The sequence below is a fragment of the Guillardia theta genome (assembly GCF_000315625.1).
Source record: "Guillardia theta CCMP2712 unplaced genomic scaffold GUITHscaffold_69, whole genome shotgun sequence".
Taxonomy (NCBI): domain Eukaryota; class Cryptophyceae; order Pyrenomonadales; family Geminigeraceae; genus Guillardia; species Guillardia theta.
In genome coordinates, this window is record NW_005434605.1 from 134,854 (window position 1) to 154,266 (window position 19,413).

Consider the following 19,413-nt stretch of genomic DNA (forward strand, 5'->3'; position numbering starts at 1 on the left):
ATTATAAATAATATCTATCTTTAAATTCCAATTTCTCATCTTTCCAATCTTCACAATTTCACCTCCTTTCGAACTGCCTGTTGTCCTGCAATGACCGAGATGAGTTGTGATACACTTTATATGTACAAAATTCAACAAAAAATCTGCAAAACATGCTGTCTGCCATCAGTTCGCAAGACTGTCCTTCAACATAGTTTGAACTAAGCAGCTGCAGCAAGAGCTATACTCTGAGGAAGCGGATGCATCTGCATGTCGCCCATCAAAACCCTTGTGAGGAAATCTTCAGCCTCGGCCAACTTTGACACTCCCTTCAAAAACGCTGCAAATTTCTTTTTCTTGCTCAGAATCGCAACGATTTTCGGCGGTTTTGCTGGTAAACTGCATTGTTCGTCATGGTTGTCGCGGGAATTATCGCCGTGCTCGATCTCTCCTTCTCCCTGAACACGCTGACCCGGAGTCTCTGTTTCAGATGGGGCGTTGGTCCATTGCGCAGGATCTTTGGGACCTGACTTCTGTGCGTTGCACCTTGGATCGTCGTGCACAGCAAAATAATGAGCAACTTTCGGAAACTGATTTGAGTCGAGCCAATAGAAAGCTACCTGCAGCTTTTTTGTTGTCTTGCCCTTCACAATATTCTCTGCTAGTTGACCGAAAAGCTTGACATGCGGCCCCCCCTCAACTTGATTCTTATTCCGACGTCCTACCATTTCATCCTTCTGGAACATGAGGACACATACTCCCCGGAATTCGAGGCAGGCTTGTAGGTGGCTCTCCTGCTGAATCTTGGTGATGAGATTCTTCCCGCTTATTTTTGTCTCCTGCTTCTTCTCGCGCTTTGAAGTTGATCGAATAGCAATGAGAAGGGCCTTCTCAATGAACTCTGCCTCTGGTTTTCCTTGAAATCGTCTCAAAGCCGATGGTTCTCCCCGCGTGCTGAAGAAGATGGTTGGCAACTTCTTGACTTTGTACTTCTTCATGAGTACATGGTTAGCCTGTGCAGCAGGAGAATCGGGACATATGACGTGACCCAGCTTGGCTCCTTTCAGCTCCTCCATGTTCTTGAATTTGGCTATCGCACTGACCAATGAGTGTCCATCAGTAGCAAATATTAGTAGAACAGCTTTCTTCTTCTCTACAGCATCTGAAAGGAACGCCTTGATATTGCCCGATGAAACACTTTCCAAGGGGCTCTTCGGCTGAGGCCTCTGCTGCTGTCCTCCTCCAAAGCCGAACGGATTCCCACCTCCAAATGGGTTCCCCCCTCCCTGGTGAAAGTGCTGCTGCTGCTGCTGCTGCTGCTGTGCTTCTTGAGGGTTGTCAAACCCTGTCTGATCGTAGTACCTCCGCTTTTCAGGATCACTGAGTGTTTCATATGCCTTATTGACAACCATGAAGTACTTGGTTGCCTTCTTGCAGGCTGCACTCTCTTGACTTTTCTTGCATGCTGGAGATTTGTCGGGATGATGCTGGAAAATTCAAAGATGAGAAAGGAAGCCAGTTTCAAAGCACTGAAGTTTACCTTTAGAGCAAGCTTGTGATAAGCTTTCTTGATCTCCCTTTCGGTTGCATCCTTGCCTACTCCAAGAGTTTTGTAATGATCGGCCAAAGCTATGTAGCATAAGCAACTAAGCAGGACCAGGATTGACCAGACACTTGTCATGACTTATTCTCGTCTAAGCTCCAGCGTAATACAACCCTCCGCGCTAGTTTCCCCTTCGAGGGAGATAGGGAGAGATGCGTGCGTCCTGCAACAGGGTATATTAGGTGAAAGGATCCAAGGGGTGGGAGGAGGAGGATGTGGGCTGAAGGACCTAGTGGAGTGATTCAGAAACAGAAGCCAGCCACTGCAATGCTTTTAGGCCATAGAAGATCCCAGCTATGTTCCCTGCTCTCTTCCCTGCTGTGTTCCCTGCTCTCTCCCCTGCTCTACTTCCTGCTTCCCACCATTCCAACTCGTTCGCTGCCACGACTCTTTCTATGGTTTCCTGTTATTAACCGTTACAAATTACCATTGCTTTTCAAACGATTTTGTAACGTCGGGGGGATATGTTGTGAAACGTTCCGTTGGGTAACGGAAGATAACGTCTGATTCGTATTGGCGGGGAAAGCGATGGCGGAAGAGCTCAGGAAAGAGATGAGCGACGCGATGGCGCGAGTGAACATGTGGGCGTCGACGAAGGAGAAGGAGCTCAACAACATAAAGATTGAGCACACGAGCTTCCTCGACACTCAGAATGGTATGTCCCCCTCGTAGACACGATGTGTTTAGATGTCTCGGAGTGTGTCGAAGGGAGTGGGAGGAGGACGAGCTTTCTTGGAGGTGGGAGAGAGCGATATCCAGTGGAATGCTGAACTCTTTGTATTGTCAAAAGATTCTATGAACCTGTTTATCCACATTATGCCGATTTACATTTCATGCTATTTTCAAATATGACAGCATCAAACAACATGCGCTGATATATCACTGAACATCAGACCTTACACAACGACTGAAGCAAAGAGAGCGCGAAGCCAAGAATAAGATGGAAAAGCTGATGCAAGGTTTGATATACCTTATGAAAGTTGAATCGATCTAACCAGAATTTTACCAGAGATCAACAAGCATCAGGAAGGGATCCGATCGTTGAAAGTTCAGAACGATTCCTTGAAGGGAAAGTCTGAGGAGCTTCCATCTGAACTCAAGTCTCTGCAAGAAGAGCTCGAGATGGAGAAGGAGAACTACAAGACCATCCTGAACGGTGATGCTTCTCTTACGTAGGCACTTGCTTCCTGACCCGATTGGTTCAGACCTCGACAGCCAGGACAGTTCCATGAGGAGGAAGAAGCATGCGCTTGAGATGGGGCACGAGCTCTACGAGACGAGATTGGGCCTCAAGTTCGACAAGACGAATGATGGAAGCCTTGTCTTCAAGATGCGAAACATCGACCCCTCCTTCCCCTCCAGGGAATTCTCCTTCTCGATCAGAGTCGAAGAGGATGAGAAGTATCACGGTAAGGGTGGGCGCGCGTGAAGGCTGCCGTTGACATCCCTGACAGTCATGCACTGCAACCCTGAGATCGATGGGCTGGACCAGCTGGTTGCGGTCTTGAACGACACCAACTCCCTCTCGCATTTTGTTCGTTCGGTCCGTCAGAGCTGGAGGCAGCCTTACGCGAAGTAAGCGGTTGAATGTGAAGAGCATCGTGTAATCTATGGGAGAGAATTCCGTTTTAATGAAAGGAGGATCGACAGAACATTGACATGAACTACTTGAATAAACCATACAAGGCAAAGTACAGTTCGAAGGTGAGTGTGTAAGGATGTTGTCTGATTTACTAGGCGAAGTTGAGGACAGCTTCGCCCCGATTGCCAAGAACATACCTGAAGAGTGTGAGAAGGAGGAGGGGGGGGAGGAGAAGGCACCTTTCCACGTACTTGTAGATCTGATCCTCTTCCTTGTGCGCGTGTAGGAAGGCTACGTAACGAGTCAGACTTCGCTTTCCCTGTCCCAGCCTGCCGTCTTCTCCTCTCCTCTTTGCTGTGCTCCTCCTTCTCTCCCATCTCCTCTTACTCCCCAGCTCACCCACCTGAGAACGATGCGACGGTTGCCTGCTCTACAAAAGCTATGCTCGAGTTCAGTATTTCAGAGTCCTTGAGCTGGGAAGAGAGCGATTGGTAGGCGAAGCCGAGGTTCCTCGGCAGGTCGGAGTTGAAGCTTCGGCCTCTCAGTGCTCGACGAAGGTTCTCGAAGCGCTCGATGGCTGCGAGGAGGGGACGATGCGTGCTGTCCCTGCTGAGAGTTACAAGGGAGGAGGGGAGGGGAGGGGAGGAGAGGACCCGTGCTGCTTGCTCGAGGCCTTAAACAGGAAGAAGCCCTCCGACAGCAGAGACGTCCAGACGGACTTGAGGACAGCCTTTTCCCAGCTGTCTTCCAGGAAAGCAACGGAGACCGTGGCAGACCCTCGTCTCGCCTCCTCATAGTCCAACAGCTCGCCTGCTGCCTTCCTTGCCCGGACTGACCGGAGGGAGAGAAGGAGCCGCATGAGGGTGTTGGAGCGGATGGAGGGGACCGCAGCGCCAACTCGCAGCAGCTCAGCCAGGAACTTTCCCTTGTACAGAGCCGCCAGGCTTGTCCGATGCACTTCCTGCCAGGAGCAGCGGCCCTGCTTCTCCTCTCTCTGTCCTCCCTCACCCCCCTCGCAGGGCCAACCGAAGGGAAGGATCCTCTTCATGAGGCCGTAGGGGAGCGCCTGTACGCAGCCTGCTCCTCCTCTTCAGCCACGACACGCCGGAAAATCTCCAACACCTGGTCGATCTGCGACGCAAAGATCCTTGAGACCTGAAAGGTCAGGGAAGGCGAAGACTTGCTGACGTGGCGAAGTGGAAAAAGTGAAGCTGAGACATGGAAAAATCAGCGAGTAAACATCACAAAACACTGCAGATCCCAACCTCAATGCGTCCGCTAATGAGAGTTTTCCGGAAATTCCAGGTGGACAAGCGAAGCGCGACCGGTTTGACTGGCAGAGTTCATCGACGTACCTGCAACGAATCCATCTTCATTTCCCAATCAAACATGTAACATCCACAACCAGCTCGCAGACAACATACTCGGCTCGATGATGGACAAGTCTTCGCGCAGTCCCACGACAGCCTGCAGGTACCTCGCAACGTACATCTGACTGTCTCCCTGACAAACAACTTCGTGATCACTTGCGGGGCGCAAGTACATGGCCATCACTGATGCTCACGTGGACGAAGATGACGGAGAGCAGAGGCGCTGAATTCATGGCGCTTTCAACGTATCGCCTGACGAAGTCCAGGCTCGACCTGTCGACCTGAGGCCAAACGGCCCAGCACTTGCAGCAGATGACTGCCAAAGAAAGGACGGTAGACAGGATCAGCAGCATGTGATCGTTAATTTTCGTTGTCCTTGACATGCGGGGACTGACGATGCTGATGAAAGTGAAAAGGCGATACGTGGTAAAGCTCATGAGGAAGTAACTACTCATTAAGGCCTGAGGGTTGGAAGGGGAAGGAGAGAGAGCACAGGGTCAGTCACATGCACAAAATCTTCACTGCGTGATGACCTGGGGCCAAAACCGCCGTAGGATGTACCGTGACGTAGAATCTTGACAATCAGTGTTGGCAAGATACAGAAAGATTGTGACGTGAGCAAAGAGAGATGAAATGACTACCAGCCCAACGATCTGAAAGGATTGCAAGCCTGCAGTCTTGTACCCTCCCGTCCACAGGAAAAACGCCCCCCACAGCGTTGCAAAGATCCCAAGATAGCTCGTCGACTCGCTGAGGTCGTGAAGGAAGAGGTGGAGACGGCAAAAATATCCGCTCGAGGTCCTCTGGAGGTCAAGGTCAAGGACATGCACAAGAAAAGCAGCTAGGTAGACACGGTTATCACATTAGGCACAAGCTGGAATGTGCCGTATTCTCGTCGAAAAAGATGACGGAAAAACCCTACAGGTGTTGAGACTTCTCGCCCACCCTGGACATCACAGTTTCAGTCAGGACTGTTGCTTGTGTTTGCTGAACTTGCTACCCAGGATCTCCATGGGGAATTTGCCGAAGCCCAAGGCAAGTATAGATAAGGCAGCAGTCCAAACAAGAACCCACAAGTTGACAGCAGGAGTCTTGACGTCCATCCCTCCCCCCAAAACCTTGCAGTGCATCATGATGAGGTGTGATGGAAGGACTGGAACATCGAAAACCTCCGCGAGCAAAACACCCCGATGATAGCCGGAAGTGAAAGGAGTACCTACAAACTTGTGAGCTCCTGCCCCCCCTGCCTCTTCTCATGAGCCTGACAGATGTATGCTGGTTACTTGCTCCTAGACCGCACGCAAACGCCCCGACGAGCAGAAACAAGTTGGAACCTCTCCTGGATGAATCTGCTCCCGCGAGTGTAACCGTTCAACATGAGATAGAGCGTGATACCATAGAATCGAACAAGAGAGTACAGGATACATGAACACACAAGGTTGTTCAAGGAGAACACCTGAGTCAGCTTCAACAAACATCCATTCTCTTGTTGCATGAAACAAGACTTACCTCCGCATGCGTGTACGCATGCCATACATGCTCATTGGTGGAAAACGCCATCGCGCCCACAAAGGCAGGAAGCATCACACGCAGAGCAAACTGCCCCGGTGCTTGTTTCGAGTTTGATTGGGAGAGTTCATGCTGGTAGGCCATCTTCAGCCAGCACGCGAGGGTCATGTACATTATCCCTCCTGTCAAGGACCCAAGACCCGCCGACAGCAGGTTTACTCTGTACGCCACATCCCAGCCCGTCGGCTCGAGCAGCTGAATGGTGGCTGCCGCCGCTAAAGTGTACAAGGGATAACCAGGAGGATGCGGCACCGCGAGGTGGAAGGCTGCGGTGACAAGCTCGCCAGCGTCTCCTCCTGCAACGGTGGGATAGACCGTCCGGGTGAAGACGAAGAGAAGAAGCAGGGAGGCGAGCAAGGGCATGACGAGGCCCTCGCTATCATACTTGAGCCTACCAGCCATCCCTGCTGAAGGATGCCCGGCCTACTCGCCCTCACTCCCTCCTAACTTTGAACTTCCATGGGAGCATTTTATCTTTGAAAGCACTTGTCATTTTGTTTTTCGCTGCACCCGCTCTTTCAAAACCTGACGGTTTCAGTGAAAATGGCACCCGGACCACCGAGTGGCCGGGCCGGGCCCCGGTTGATACCCGGAGTCTCGGAGTGCCACTGTACGGCCCGGGCCGAGTTGGGACCGTGACAGAGGATGCAACCGTGCCAGCGCAGAGGAAAATAACGGTTGTGTAACCGTGGGTTCGAAAATTTGAGGGGAGATGGCGACGTGCGCAATCTGCCTGGAAGCGGAGGGGGAGGGGGAAGAAGTGAGGGAGGGAGAGGAGAGGAGAGGTGAGGACGAGAAGGAGTATGCTTCCATCAACTGCTGCTCTCACAGATTCTGCTACGACTGCATTGTGGGCTGGGCACGTAGGAGGAAAACCTGTCCAGTTTGTCGAGCCAGCTTTTCCTCCATCACTGTTACGAGCAAGCATACTCAAGAGACCCGGACGCTTTCCGTCTTCGATGCTCTCATGGAGAAATATGGTGGATTGCACAGTGACGACGATGAAGATGATGAGGAAGAGATGTTCGATGGGTATGATGATGATTCAGAGGCCAGCCTATTTTCCCCTTGCCTTTCGGCTTCTTCCACCATATGTATCCCATGCTCGGCTACGATACAGACGACAGCTTCGTGGTCACAGATGAAGACCTCGACGACGAGTTGGAAGAAGACAGTGAGTATGAAGATGAAGACTCGGAAGCCGAAATCGGTGGGTTCGTCCCGCCACCGCAACAGTTGGAGGTGTTGTCGGCGATAATGGAGCAACAACGAAGGAGACGAGCGATGCAAGACCTTGAGCAAAGGATCCAGAGCATTCGGGAGCGAACAATGGCCTCGACTGGCAACGTTCAACAGAACAACTCGAATGCTTCGCAACCCAATGGGTGGGGCTCGAGGTCGAACCCTATCTGCATCGACGAACCGAGTCAAGAAGGAGCCTCTGCTGCAAATCTGTGAGTTACCTTTGTTTATTTTCCTTACCATCTATATGACTCCCATCTTAGGCAAAAAGAGGGCAGGGCTGGGGCTGACCATCGTGGTAACTCGACTTCCCGAACGCAAAACCAAGTTACCGCCGGAGCTGAATCCCAGAGGAAGCGCAAAGCTCAAGCCTCAGAGGAGATGACGAGCACCTCTTCATCATCGCTGTTGAACAACAAGCGTATGAAACAGACTCCTTTGGATTCAGAGGCGCAAACGAACACTTCGAACACATCTGAGCAACGGAGCAAGTTTTTCTCCTCGAGGAACACAAACCGGGGCTCCAAATCATCTCAAATTGTTGCGGATGAGCCTGTACATGAAGATTACTTCGCTATGTGATATGCCGTTTCTGCGCCGATCCTGATACGTTGACGCGTGTTTCTTAGGGATGAAGAAGATGACGAAGAACAATGCAATTGCATCAATTGCACGATTACGAGGAAGCCAGAAACCGGTTTGTCTGGCAACAGGATTTTTGAGAATCAGTCAAACGCCTCTAACAGCAATCAGCAACCTACAACTCAGAGGAAGCGCAAGGCTCCGAGTACTGAATCCACCACCACAAGGAGGGTGACAAGACGGCAAGGCAACACAACAGCAAAGAATGACAAAAACCCAACCAACGGTTCCATGCTCTCAACTGGTAATGTGTCCAAAGGGGAACCTGTCAAAGTTGAAGATTCAAGTCATTGCAATCTGGGCGATAGAGGCGATGAAGCTACATCCTCAAGCACATCTCGCAAGGTACCGAGTTACGTTTCAAGACGGACCAACCCCATTTAGACCCACAGTTTACAAGATCAATAGCGAATTTAAATGCTTCAGCACATCTATCATTCCCTGTTGGCAAAGTATGCAAGACACAAATGAAAGTACTGTAGGTCTTGTTCTGAGATCTACAAATAAAAATTATTGTTGAGCTGGAGGTTGAGCAACATCCGAGGTCCATAATCTGCCAGATTGTCAGGGGTAAGCCTGGTGGAGAAGCATCCTTACGTGAGATTGTCTCGGAGTAGTTGCATGATAAGTGTCGCATCCTTGTAGGATTCCTCACTCAATGAATCCAGATCCGTTATGGCGTCATCAAAAGCCTGGAATGCATTGAACACAACACAGCGCAAAGAAACGGAGGACAGCATACTTGTTTCGCAAGCGCACATGCTTGCTCTGGCAGGCCAAGAATTTCGTAATAGAAAACAGAGAAGTTGAGAGCCAATCCCAACCTAAACAAGAAAGTTAATTGCACCGGAGGAACAGACGAAACCCCCAAACCGGATGGGATGTGTAGTGGCAAGATGCTCTACAGCGATGTCTTGAGCGGCGCTGTAAGCTTTTAGAGCAGCATCCGATGCTGCCTTCCTCATGTCCGCAGAAGCCACTTCTGCAAGATACCTAGTTCGAAAGGACTTAAGCGAGGTGAGAAGGATGCACATGCATGAATACCTCCAGTAGTCACCATGCATCTTGAGATAAAAGACCTTGACAACCAGTTGTCAGCATTGCAAGCAGACTATGTAATAGGGCAAGTAGAGAAGTTGAGAAGCATACTTTGGGTTCGTCCTCCTTGGCAGACGGAATGAGAAATTTGTCGAGAAGGGAAATGATATCACGACAAACATCGGACAGCTCTCCCTCAACTTTTGCGAGGTACTCGCGGATCAGCGCTAATTTCTCCTCATCTGTATAACAGCCCCATGAGACGGATACATTCCGGAACCAAGAGCAATCAAGAACACAACAGCACAAACACACAGGGACAAGCTCTCACCTGTTTCTTTTTGCTCGATGGATGAAATGATTTTCCAACTGTTCAACAAGGTTAATCTTTGAAGGACTTGGAGGGGAGCAAGAAAGTTGCTGCACTCAGATTTGTGGGCATCACCTTGCACGACGAGTTCCGACGACATTCTTGTACGCCACAGAGAGTAGGCTTCGTTCCTCAACGGTCAGGTCTACCCCCATCTTGGCAATGGATCTTGTGGCCTTCACCATCTCATCATATCGTTCTGCCTGTTCTGCAATCTTTGCCATGTAAACCTTCGAATCACTGAAATGAAATCAATGAGCTCGAAAAGTGAAACTGAGACAAAGCGATTTTCACCGGCTCAAATTCTCATATTGCTGGTCGGCCGCAGGATCTTCACCATCGACGCCACCTCTGAGCCTCAAAGCAAAAACTTTCGCTGCTAGCGATGTAGACCGGGAGGGCCTGCTTTGAAGAAGCTTGGTTGGGAATGGAGAGGAAAGCGATGACGAGGAAGCCACGGTCAAAATCTCCAATGCGACCATCAGCAAAATGATCGTGGTCCCACTTCTCAGAAGCATGATGGAAAGTGTCCGATAAAATATGAGATCACACAGACGATCAGAGAGATTTTCTCCCTCTCAGTGTCAGATTGTTTAGGTAGATAGGGGAAGGGCGAACTACAGGCACCCACTCCGCCTTCTTTCTCCTCGGAACAAGAGTGCAATACAAGAAAGCTCCTGGACAAGAGAGACGGTCCGAGAAGAGATATTCTCTTTTCTCCTTGGAACTGCGATTCTTTTGATGGTTCTTGACCTCTTCTCCTCCTTCTTTTTCTAACTTCTCTTCCTTGTCTTACGCTTTCATCTGCATTCCGCGCCGCTGCTGCTTGACCACCCACCCCCTATTTGTCTCCGTCATACACCCTCACCCTGTCCAAACCAAAAGACTACCCTACCCGACAGGTATGTTGGTCCCACCACACCCCAACTTTGCATACCCACCCCCTCGAACAAATCTCTTCAAGGTCTTGTCCTACCAGAGTTTCACACCCCCTACCTACCTTTTAAGGTATACCCCTTTCTAAATCCTCCATACCCCACCCCTACCGGATCTACTCGAATTCACTACCCTTCCCATTTGGCAAATATTGGCACCCCCCCGGTCTGTCTTTGACCCCACTTTGACCAAAGACTACCCCTCCAGATGTCATCAAACACTTATGATTTCGATACACCCCTCAATTACCCCACCCTATCATCGAACACATCTGGTGTACCCCCACCCCCTGGATTGCGACCTCCTTCCGAAAAATGAAGAAGATAAAAATGATTCGAGCGGAATCATCGAGAAGAAAACGAGAGGAAATGCTGAGGAAAAGAGATGAACAGGTCAACGTGAGAAAGGGTCAGGGAGAGGAAGATCGAGAGCTAGAGTTTCAAGAGGGGGAGACAGGAAGCTATGAGTGAAATTGACAGAAAAGTTTTTTTCAGGCAGGCTGCAGGATGTTGGTAATGGCAACAGTCGAAAGGGGGTTGAAGGAGAGAAAGACAGAAAACGAAATCGAATAAATGAAAATGAGAGGGTGAGATGCGAACATGACAAGAGAACATACAGGAATTCTGCAGGACAGGATACGACAGGTACGAAGAGAGGAATCCGGCAATAATAATCGAGAAAAGAAATAGTGAGGAGGACAGCAAGGGAACATGAAGAGAGTGAAGGCATGATTCTCATCGATATAGCAGAAGCGAGTCAGTTACTTGTGAGGAGGAATGATCTAGAACCGTTAAAATCGATCAAACATCTGTACAGCGAACAACCGTCGCAATACATTCTGGTGCTGCCTTTCCCCATACGACGAACCTGCTGCTCAGCATCACACAATGACATTTTGCTCCATGCATGGAAACAACGGTCACTGATAGAAACAACTGGCCAGTGACTGTTGTCAACACCTTGCCTGAGCATCTCGTCACTTTATTTGTTTTGCTTGCTTGTGCTGCTGAATCAGAGTGAAGGCAGACAACGTGTGCTGAAGTTGAGAGCTTACTCTCGCATACGTCTCCCTGAATGTTCATTTACCTCTTACAATGACCCTTTCATTGTGTTCCAGAACATCTAGTTGAACAATGTTGTATTCGAGCGAGCTACTTGAACATCGCATTTACTCAAAATTAAGTTTTGAACCATGTTGTATTCTAGAAGATCTACTTGAACCATGTTGCATGATAGCAGATCTAGTTGACTACTCTCCAATAAAAGCTGCTCGCTCACGTCGCTCGGCCGGGCCGAATTCCGATGATTCTTAAAATAGTTCGTACTCACCGTTGAACACCCAGGCGGGTGCCGCATCTTGTGCCAGGCCTCCGAGGCTCGGCGCCATCGCCTGTCACATACCTGCTTGGGGCCCTTGATGCCCCATAGCCCTGCCCACAGCAAGCAGGCGCGCATAGCCCTGGCAGCGCATCTGCAGCGCAATGATAGCCAGCAGCTACTGCGGCCAGCAGTGCGGCCCGGCCCAGAGTGCCTGCCAGAGTGCGCTGCAGAGCTGGCTGCAGAGTGCGGTCAGGCTGCCAGCCGGGGTTGGCCCGCCGACAAGTTCCGACTTGAGTGGGCGGCCAGTCATGTCAAATTGAACGGCGATGGAGCTGGACCGAGGGGCTGGTAGGGGGAGGGAGGAGAGAGGAAGGAAGCAGCAGGATCGAGCAGAGGATTGGGTTAGGACGTGCTGAACCCTTGATGTTGCAACGGAGCAAGTCATTGAACGTGAATCCAACCAGCTTGCTGCATGTCGAGAAGGACCAGATTCTCGAGTTCAAGGTCTGTGAAGTATGTTGATGACTGCGGGTGACGGTCGGAGGCAGGCGCTGTTGAGGACATGCCTCTGCGAGCTCGAGGCCGACCTGAAGAGGCTCGTCGAAGCAGGCACAAGTGACAAGGGTTTCTTGGGACTGACTCTCACAGGAACCAAAGTCACTACAGTAATCTCCGGATCCCCGGCCGCTCAACCTGTGACGGGAAGTCCTCTCCGACCAGGAGACGACCTCTTGAGAGTCAATGGCGTCTCTTTCAAGGCCGAGAGGAGCTCAGCGATGATCTCCAAGGCCGTCAGGAATTCTTTAGACGACAACCATGGCACGCTGCGCATAGAGTGCAGAAGAAAAAGTTCCCTCACCGTGGATACCGTCGTCTGCTGCCTAGCTGCTTCTAGCTCCCCGCTCTCTTCTGCCTGCCATGCGCTCACTGCCGCTGTGTTGGAGACGATGAACCCCTCAAATGCGAACAGAGCCCCTGCTCCAGCAGTCGCCGAGCAGATCCAGCAGCTGGCCAAGCACCTCCTGTCCTTGTCGACATCTCATGAGGAGGAGATCCGCCGGACCATCGACAAGTCGACTTCTTGCCTGGCTCACCTCCTCGAGCTGGTGGAGGACTTCGAGCTCAAGGCATGCAAACCAGCGCTGGTGAGCCATCATCGTGTGTTGTTCGTTTGCTCCACAGTGCTTCCTTGACACCAGACCTTGCAGAAGTGTAACGGCAAAGATGAGGATCATGACGGCCCAGCGTCGGAGGAGGTACTGAGCTTGCTCAAGTGCGTGTGAGTTGTTGCTGATCGAGATGGGAAGCAGGAGAATGCGGGGGAGAGCGCAAAGGCGATGCGAGAGAGTCAAGCGCTTGTCAAGGAGCTGCAGGAGAGGCTGAAAGTCTCGGAGATGAAGCTCAAGGAGATGAAGCAGTCGAACGAAAGCAAGTTGAAGAAGGAACAGCTGAGGCTTGAGCAGCTCAAGATGGAGTTGCAAAGGGAGTTTGATGAGAAGCTAATGAACAGACTCCGTGAGGACGAGGAAGCGTTAGAGCGATGCAAGCAGGAGTACATGTGCAAGGTCCGCGATGATCTTTCAGAGCTGAGTCGTCGGAACAAGTCCGGTCTGCAGGAATTGAATCAGAAGGCACAGGAGCTTGAGGGTTGCATCAGGAATTTCAGCATCGACGTACAATCCTCTGTACGTTCAGCGAATCAAGAACTGGACATTGTGCGTTGTCAAGTGCGAGAGAGTATGAAGACAAAGTCTTGGTATCTAAAGCAATGGACCTCAAGTTTGAAGACAAGTAAACATATTTCTTCAATGCTATTGAGGTCTCGACACAAGGTTTGTTTGGCTTCCTTCCTCAAATGGAGAGGTGCGTGTACATACATCAAGACCGTGCTTGACATGGCAAATTTCGTGGGTAGCAACATGATTGGGCTATCAAGAATGCAGCAAGATATTCTTGTCTACCTCTTCTGTGATTTGAATCGTGCCCAATCTTTGAAAAGGAGAACTTTCAGCGTTGAGGAGATTCTCAGGCGATGGAAAGATTTGATAAGAAGGACAAGTTATGTTGACAAGCTGGACGTCATCTTTCGTAGGAACATCTCCCGCCGCATTCTTGACATGTGGACTAGAGGACGGATGCTGAGATCAGACCACAGGCTTCGCGTCAAGATATCAAAGAAGTTGTGTCGTACCGGTCACCTGCGGATCAGCAACATGCTCTTCGCTGCTTGGTCTCGATTTGTCAAGATGGCCTCTTTCTTTTTTCACAAGACATCTCAAAGGATCTGCCAGAAGTTTTTCAAGTCCTGGAGCTCTCTGACAAGGATGAAAGTCAAATTGTTTTCCAACACAAACGTCAAGATGTTGAAGAGATGCTTCATGTCAAGTTACAGCTTCTTCCAGAGGTGGAAGTTGATTTTCTCGCTGAAAGGAAAGAAGAGCTTGTCGTTGAAGTTGAAAGAGAAAACGAGCTTGAAGAAACTACAAAGTATGATGTTGCAGTGGGCAAAGAGGGTAAGGACAATGACAGCTTGCAAAGCTCTTGCAAATTCAAGAGAGATGAGATTCACAAGTTTGTGCCTGCGGAGCTGGTCGAAAACCAGCAACACGGAGAGTAGGAGGAAGTTGAGTTGGATGCGATCACAAGCAAGACTGAGTGATCAGGTTTGCAAGAAGGTCATCTTTGCCTGGAAGGTCGACATGTTTGTGAGGAAGAAAGATGAAAAGCACATCATATTCTTGCTCTCTCGCAGACAATGTTGGTTGTTGAAACAAACTCTGCGCAGATGGGCGAGATACTGTGAGATGATGACTGAAGTGTACAGCAAGATCACGGTGAAGTCAGAGATGGGCATTTCTTTCTCTCTGTCTTGTTTCCTCTCCTGGAGATTCTTCACCCTCCAACAGCGCAGCGTTTCATTCAAACTCCGGCAGATAGACAGGGTCAAATCGTTGAAGGCATTTCACACTGTTTTTGACCGATGGAGGATTTGTTGTTTCTCATCGAGAATGGCCTTGAGGCACATGAAGGCATTCTTTACACTCTGGAAAATTTTCTTCAGGTCACGAGCAAGAACGAACGATTTCCTTGCTTTCATCTCCTCGCAGAGCAGGCAGAATTTCCTGCACAATGTGCTCATTTGTTGGAGATGGTTTGCAGATCATGGAAACAAGGGCGAAGACGTGTGTTGTGCGATGATGAGACGACAGTCGAAGCTATCAATCATGCAGTCATTCAGCAGATGGAAGAAGGCGGCTCTTGTGGTATCATACCATCTGTCTGAGATGAACATCAACAAAACGAACCACCAGACAATCAAGAAATGTTTCTCCCTCTGGTCGGAAGAGATCGCCAGAAAGAAGCACAACCTTCGTATCTTTCAACACCAGAGGCAGAGGCAGGCAAGCTCGAAGTCCTTCTGGCGATGGCTCTCGTGCTATCGGGACTTGTCCTACCGCACAGAAAGGTCCGAGCTCTTCTCTGCTTCCCTCCTCAATCGCCGACGGCTGAGCTCTTACTTGACTTGGAGGGAGCGGACCAGGCGGAAGATCTCGCTGCGTCGGCTGATGCTTGTCCTGCAATCGAGACTGTCCCGTCGGAGGAAGGAAGAAGCGTTAGAGGCGTTCTTGGAAAGTTCCCGTCGACTTACAAACCTTCTTGACAACATCCAGCGCCTCCTGGAGAAAGCTCTGCGTCATTGGAGGTCCAAGGCAAGGTTTGCCTTCAGGCTGGAATTCTCCTCTTTGCATTCAAACTTACAGCAAGAAGGTTTCAAGTTGGTACGAAGATCGCGGCGGTACGTCACTCTGGAAGACGATTCAGTCGCTATCGTCGTTCCTTTGTCGGTTCGTCCCAAACTCTTGGGGGGAGGTGACGAGGAGACTATCTTTCTCTTCCTCTGCTTCCATCACTGGAGCACGGCGATATCCAGGGACGACCTCCTTCCTTCCACAAGAGCCCTCGTCACCTCCCGGTCTCGTCGCTGCTCGCGCCTCTCCTTCCTGACATGGCGTTATACTGTTTCTCGTCGACGAAGACAGGAGGGCGGGACGAGCATATGGAGGAGGAGAGTGCTGGTAGCGGCGCTCGTGCGGTGGAAGACCTTTGCTCGCGCCAGGCATCACGACAGGAGGATCCTAAGGAACCTTGAGCGTCGGCGAGAACTCTTCCTCCTCTCCTCCTTCCTGGACGATTGGAGCACAGCTCTTGCGCTGAGGGAGAAGGGAGACTCTGCAAGGAGGAGGAGGCAGAGTCTTGCTGATCGCGTGCTGGCCCTGTACGAGCAGGAGGATCAGGTGTGGATGGAGCGACTCTTTGAGCGATGGCGATTTCAATGGCTGCGGGCGAAGACGACGTCGGCGCCGCCCCCTCTTCCCTCCCCACCACCTTGCATCCATCCCACCTCAAAGGATCAGCAGTGGCAGTGCTTGCTCGAGCTCTTCGTCCCCTTCACACATGTTCGCTCCTACCGCAAGATCTCTTTCAACCTCTGGAGGCACGCGCGACCTATGCCGGCGGCCTGTGTATGGACCCGACTCCTCCTTTTCCTCCTCTACAAGCACAGGGATCACCGTACCTCCTCGGTGCTTGCAGCATGGCAGGAGGAGTCGGAGAAGAAGGTCAGGAGGTTGAAGGGGGAGGAGCTCCTCCGGCAGCGCTTGCAGGAGAGAAGGATGGTCCTGATCCTAGTGACTTGGCGTTTCTGCGTCTACAGAGAGAGAGGAGGAGCGAGCGGAAGAGGAGCGAGCGGGAGGTTGTCGTTGTAACTCAGTGTAGATGAACTTTCATGATATGATCTAAGTTCACCTTTGACTCTGCTGTCTTCCGAAGCCTCCAACCGTTTCCGAGTCACAATGACCGCCGGCGTATACCCAGTCGGGCTCCGGGCCCCGGGTCAGCGAGAAGCTGCACTGCGGCAGTGCGCCGGGCTGGCCGAGCGCCTTCCGAAGCCAAGTTTGGGCCTCAGTGCACTTGGAAGGAACTTCAGAACTTCGGAACTTCAAACTTTCAACTTTTTAAAGTTCAAAAACACTCGGATCATGAACCCCGGCCAATTCATGGCGATCGGACGGTTGGGCAGGGATAGCGATGGAGGCGGAGGAAGAGACAAGGTGGAGGGGGCGAGAGGAGGTTCCTTGCACTTGTACATGCTCGAGGGAGAGATGCTGGCTCTTCGAAAGCTGTAACCCTCCATCCCCCGCTTCTCTCACGCCCCACCTCCTTAGCAATGGGACCGATGGATCAAGATCCAATGGCCCTGGTTTCCAACAGCGAGCGCCTCAGGAATCAAGTGTTGGAGATGAGAAGCAGCGAATTCGACGTCGGAATGCTCGACAAGTCGTTCAGACGTGCGTACGAGCTCGCACCGACTGCCATCCCAGTGAGCAGGAAGAAGAAGAAGAAGGGCCTGCTCAGCATCTACAACACCGAGGAGGAGCCCGACGATATGTCGAGCCGTTTGCCTTTCATCGAGGAGTCTCAGAAGAAGGAGATGGATGCAAGGCAGCAGCAAAAGCTCGAGGCTCGCCAATGGGGGAACGAGTTTGTGATCTGGAGGGACGATTTCGACCCGGGCTCCAACGAAACTCTGAGGGAAACGTTCGTGTCGAGGGCGAAGAACACGTACATGGACGTCAAGAAGCGATCGAACAACTTCAAGGACCACATTGTAGACAACGGAATGTTGCGACCTGAGTACAACGAAGTGCGGGCAAAGACCTTCGAGAAGGTTATGCTGGCCAGGAATCTCCAGTACGACGATATCAAGAAGAAGTCGGAGAGGAGGGTGGAGAAGACCATGGCAGACGCGGGCCATCGCACTTGCACTCCATCCCGACGGAGGACCGGGAGAGCAGAAGGCTCTACCCTCGCTCCCCAGACTTCCAAGGAGAGGGGCGAGAGGGGGGGCATGGTGTCGATTCGTCCAAAGGAGGTGAAGAAGTCGCAGAACTGGAAGGCAACCCCCAACTTCAAGCATTCAGCCCTGCTGGTCAAGCATGAGAGGCGTCGCTCCTTGGAAGGGATCCTCAAGCCCAGCGGCAGCCTGACGAGGATGGGCACGAAGCCGGTCTCCCCGGTTTCAAGGATACCCAGCGAGTTGTCGACGTCCCCCCAGAGCTATGAGGCCATGTACGAGGAGGAAGACTTCGTGCTGCATGCTCCGACGCCCGAGGTGGTGGTGGATGTGCTCGAGAGCTTCAAGGGGAAGCGGAAGGAGATCGTCGAGAAGGGTATGAAGGCCCAGCAAGACCTCAGCTCGTCCCGGGCTGAGGTGGACGCTGAAATCCAACGGCTCAAGTCGATAGAGTCTGTGAAGAAAGTGAGCAAGAGGGAGAAGGTGAAGCAGCTCACTCAGAGCATGAGGCAACCAAGTCCCACCCCTAAGGAGAGCGCCGAGAGCTCCGACGAGCTCAGGACGCCAAGGGGGCCTCCTCTCCTCCGAGAGCCGGTCTATGCGGAAATGACGGAGGAGAATGACGGCTCGCTGCTGACCAAAGGCAAGACTTTGCGCCGCCCAGAAAGGGAGATCTCGATCTACGTCGGGGAGGAGGAGGATCAGCCCGAGCAGGGGTCGGAGGGGTCGGAGGAAGGGAGCAGGGTCAGGACCGAGGAGGAAGAGAGGAGCCTGGCGGTCCTTAGGAAGTTCTACCCCAACAATCACATCCCAGCAGCTAAGAGCAGCAAGCCGCTGTTTCCTTTTTCTGCTGATGGGGAGGGAGGAGGAGGGGGGAAGCTAGAGCCGGCCCTCAGCCCGCGCATGCTGACGAAGAGCACTTTGGATTCGTTGCCTCTTCGCGTGCCGGATGGGTACATGACAACGATGATGGCGGAGCAAGAGGTCGAAGATGAAATCGAGCAGATGCAGGAAACGTTCTATGAGAAAGACGCGAGGTAAGAAGACGTCGATGATTGAATGATGGAATCTCGATGGCTCGCATTGCAACTGAGCAGTGTGAACGAGAATCCTTGAAGGATTTCGATTCGGATTTGATGTAGATGATGATGTTGAGGATTTTCGTTCATCGTTGTTTCATGATGATGATGATGATGATGATGATGATGATGATGATGATGATGCGGGGGGGGAAGAGGAGGAGGAGAATATTGACGAGAAGGATCGCAGTTGGCTTCAAAATGACAATCAAGCACTGCGGGCAAGCATTGAGAGCACCTTGAAAACTCAGATTGATCTTTCTCGCGCTGGCGCTTCTTTTATGTCATCCAGCACGGATGGTTTGAACCAAAAGTTGCTTGCTGACAACAACGACGAAGATGATGACGAAGACCTTGGTTTGGACTCAGGCAATGGAAATCCTCCTCCTCCTCCTCCTCCTCCTCCTCCTCCTTTCATCTCTCTCCCTCCCTTTCCATTCTCCCCTTTCCTTTCTTCCTTCTCCGCCGTTCGGATTTGAGCTCACTCACTGCCTTGCAGGTCCGATTCTCTACAGGACAAGAGTTCCGAAAGCAGAAGATGCTCGTGCACATTCTGATGTAGCAGGGAAGCAAGACAAGGAGGACGATGTCAAAGTGGAGGAGGTGAGGGAGGACAAGCGCAGGAACGAGGAGGAAGCAGAGCGGAACGATGACGCAAAAGGGCAGGACGACAGGTTGGACAGAGAGGGAGCGGGTGGCGACAAAGACGATGTTATGCTCCATGCGACGCGCGACGTCCTTGCAGAGGGAGAGGAAGGAGAAGCACAGGTGAGAACAGGAAAGGCTGAATGATGTCTGACAGAAGTGAACTTGACAGAGGGAGGGGAAA

General features: G+C 51.4%; 6 protein-coding genes across 6 annotated transcripts; 3 read left to right on the forward strand and 3 right to left on the reverse strand.

Moving 5' to 3' along the window:
• Nucleotides 1-1,322: 1,322 nt before the first annotated feature.
• Nucleotides 1,323-1,660, reverse strand: GUITHDRAFT_75723 (hypothetical protein; the record flags this gene model as incomplete). The annotated part of the gene is made up of 2 exons (XM_005827110.1): nucleotides 1,323-1,466; nucleotides 1,520-1,660. Coding segments are annotated over 2 exons (285 nt in total), but the record flags the coding sequence as incomplete, so codon positions are not given.
• Nucleotides 1,661-2,110: 450 nt separating this feature from the next.
• On the forward strand, nucleotides 2,111-3,161 carry GUITHDRAFT_113666 (hypothetical protein; the record flags this gene model as incomplete). The annotated part of the gene is made up of 5 exons (XM_005827111.1): nucleotides 2,111-2,237; nucleotides 2,476-2,541; nucleotides 2,592-2,738; nucleotides 2,788-2,991; nucleotides 3,037-3,161. 5 exons carry the CDS (start codon nucleotides 2,111-2,113, stop codon nucleotides 3,159-3,161), a joined length of 669 nt encoding a protein of 222 aa, XP_005827168.1.
• Nucleotides 3,162-3,315: 154 nt separating this feature from the next.
• Nucleotides 3,316-6,505, reverse strand: GUITHDRAFT_113667 (hypothetical protein; the record flags this gene model as incomplete). The annotated part of the gene is made up of 13 exons (XM_005827112.1): nucleotides 3,316-3,361; nucleotides 3,404-3,455; nucleotides 3,568-3,770; nucleotides 3,818-4,241; nucleotides 4,287-4,375; nucleotides 4,430-4,519; nucleotides 4,570-4,667; nucleotides 4,729-4,850; nucleotides 5,457-5,480; nucleotides 5,535-5,777; nucleotides 5,830-5,883; nucleotides 5,930-5,990; nucleotides 6,044-6,505. The coding sequence occupies 13 exons, from the start codon at nucleotides 6,503-6,505 to the stop codon at nucleotides 3,316-3,318; spliced, it is 1,968 nt and encodes a 655-aa protein (XP_005827169.1).
• Nucleotides 6,506-7,195: 690 nt separating this feature from the next.
• Nucleotides 7,196-8,139, forward strand: GUITHDRAFT_113668 (hypothetical protein; the record flags this gene model as incomplete). The annotated part of the gene is made up of 4 exons (XM_005827113.1): nucleotides 7,196-7,557; nucleotides 7,609-7,923; nucleotides 7,975-8,042; nucleotides 8,099-8,139. The coding sequence occupies 4 exons, from the start codon at nucleotides 7,196-7,198 to the stop codon at nucleotides 8,137-8,139; spliced, it is 786 nt and encodes a 261-aa protein (XP_005827170.1).
• A 341-nt stretch (nucleotides 8,140-8,480) lies between these two features.
• GUITHDRAFT_96401 (14-3-3 protein) lies at nucleotides 8,481-10,223 on the reverse strand. Its single transcript, XM_005827114.1, has 9 exons — nucleotides 9,690-10,223; nucleotides 9,471-9,635; nucleotides 9,357-9,394; nucleotides 9,137-9,267; nucleotides 9,032-9,066; nucleotides 8,861-8,980; nucleotides 8,730-8,811; nucleotides 8,585-8,679; nucleotides 8,481-8,540 (listed from the first exon to the last, which is right to left on the reverse strand). The coding sequence occupies exons 1-9, from the start codon at nucleotides 9,911-9,913 to the stop codon at nucleotides 8,498-8,500; spliced, it is 933 nt and encodes a 310-aa protein (XP_005827171.1). The 5' UTR covers nucleotides 9,914-10,223; the 3' UTR covers nucleotides 8,481-8,497.
• Nucleotides 10,224-12,074: 1,851 nt separating this feature from the next.
• GUITHDRAFT_142914 (hypothetical protein) lies at nucleotides 12,075-18,546 on the forward strand (the record flags this gene model as incomplete). Its single annotated transcript, XM_005827115.1, has 9 exons — nucleotides 12,075-12,155; nucleotides 12,200-12,796; nucleotides 12,860-12,907; nucleotides 12,962-14,164; nucleotides 14,315-14,356; nucleotides 14,404-14,450; nucleotides 14,713-16,278; nucleotides 16,453-16,781; nucleotides 16,832-18,546. 9 exons carry the CDS (start codon nucleotides 12,075-12,077, stop codon nucleotides 18,544-18,546), a joined length of 5,628 nt encoding a protein of 1,875 aa, XP_005827172.1.
• Between the last annotated feature and the right edge of the window lie 867 nt (nucleotides 18,547-19,413).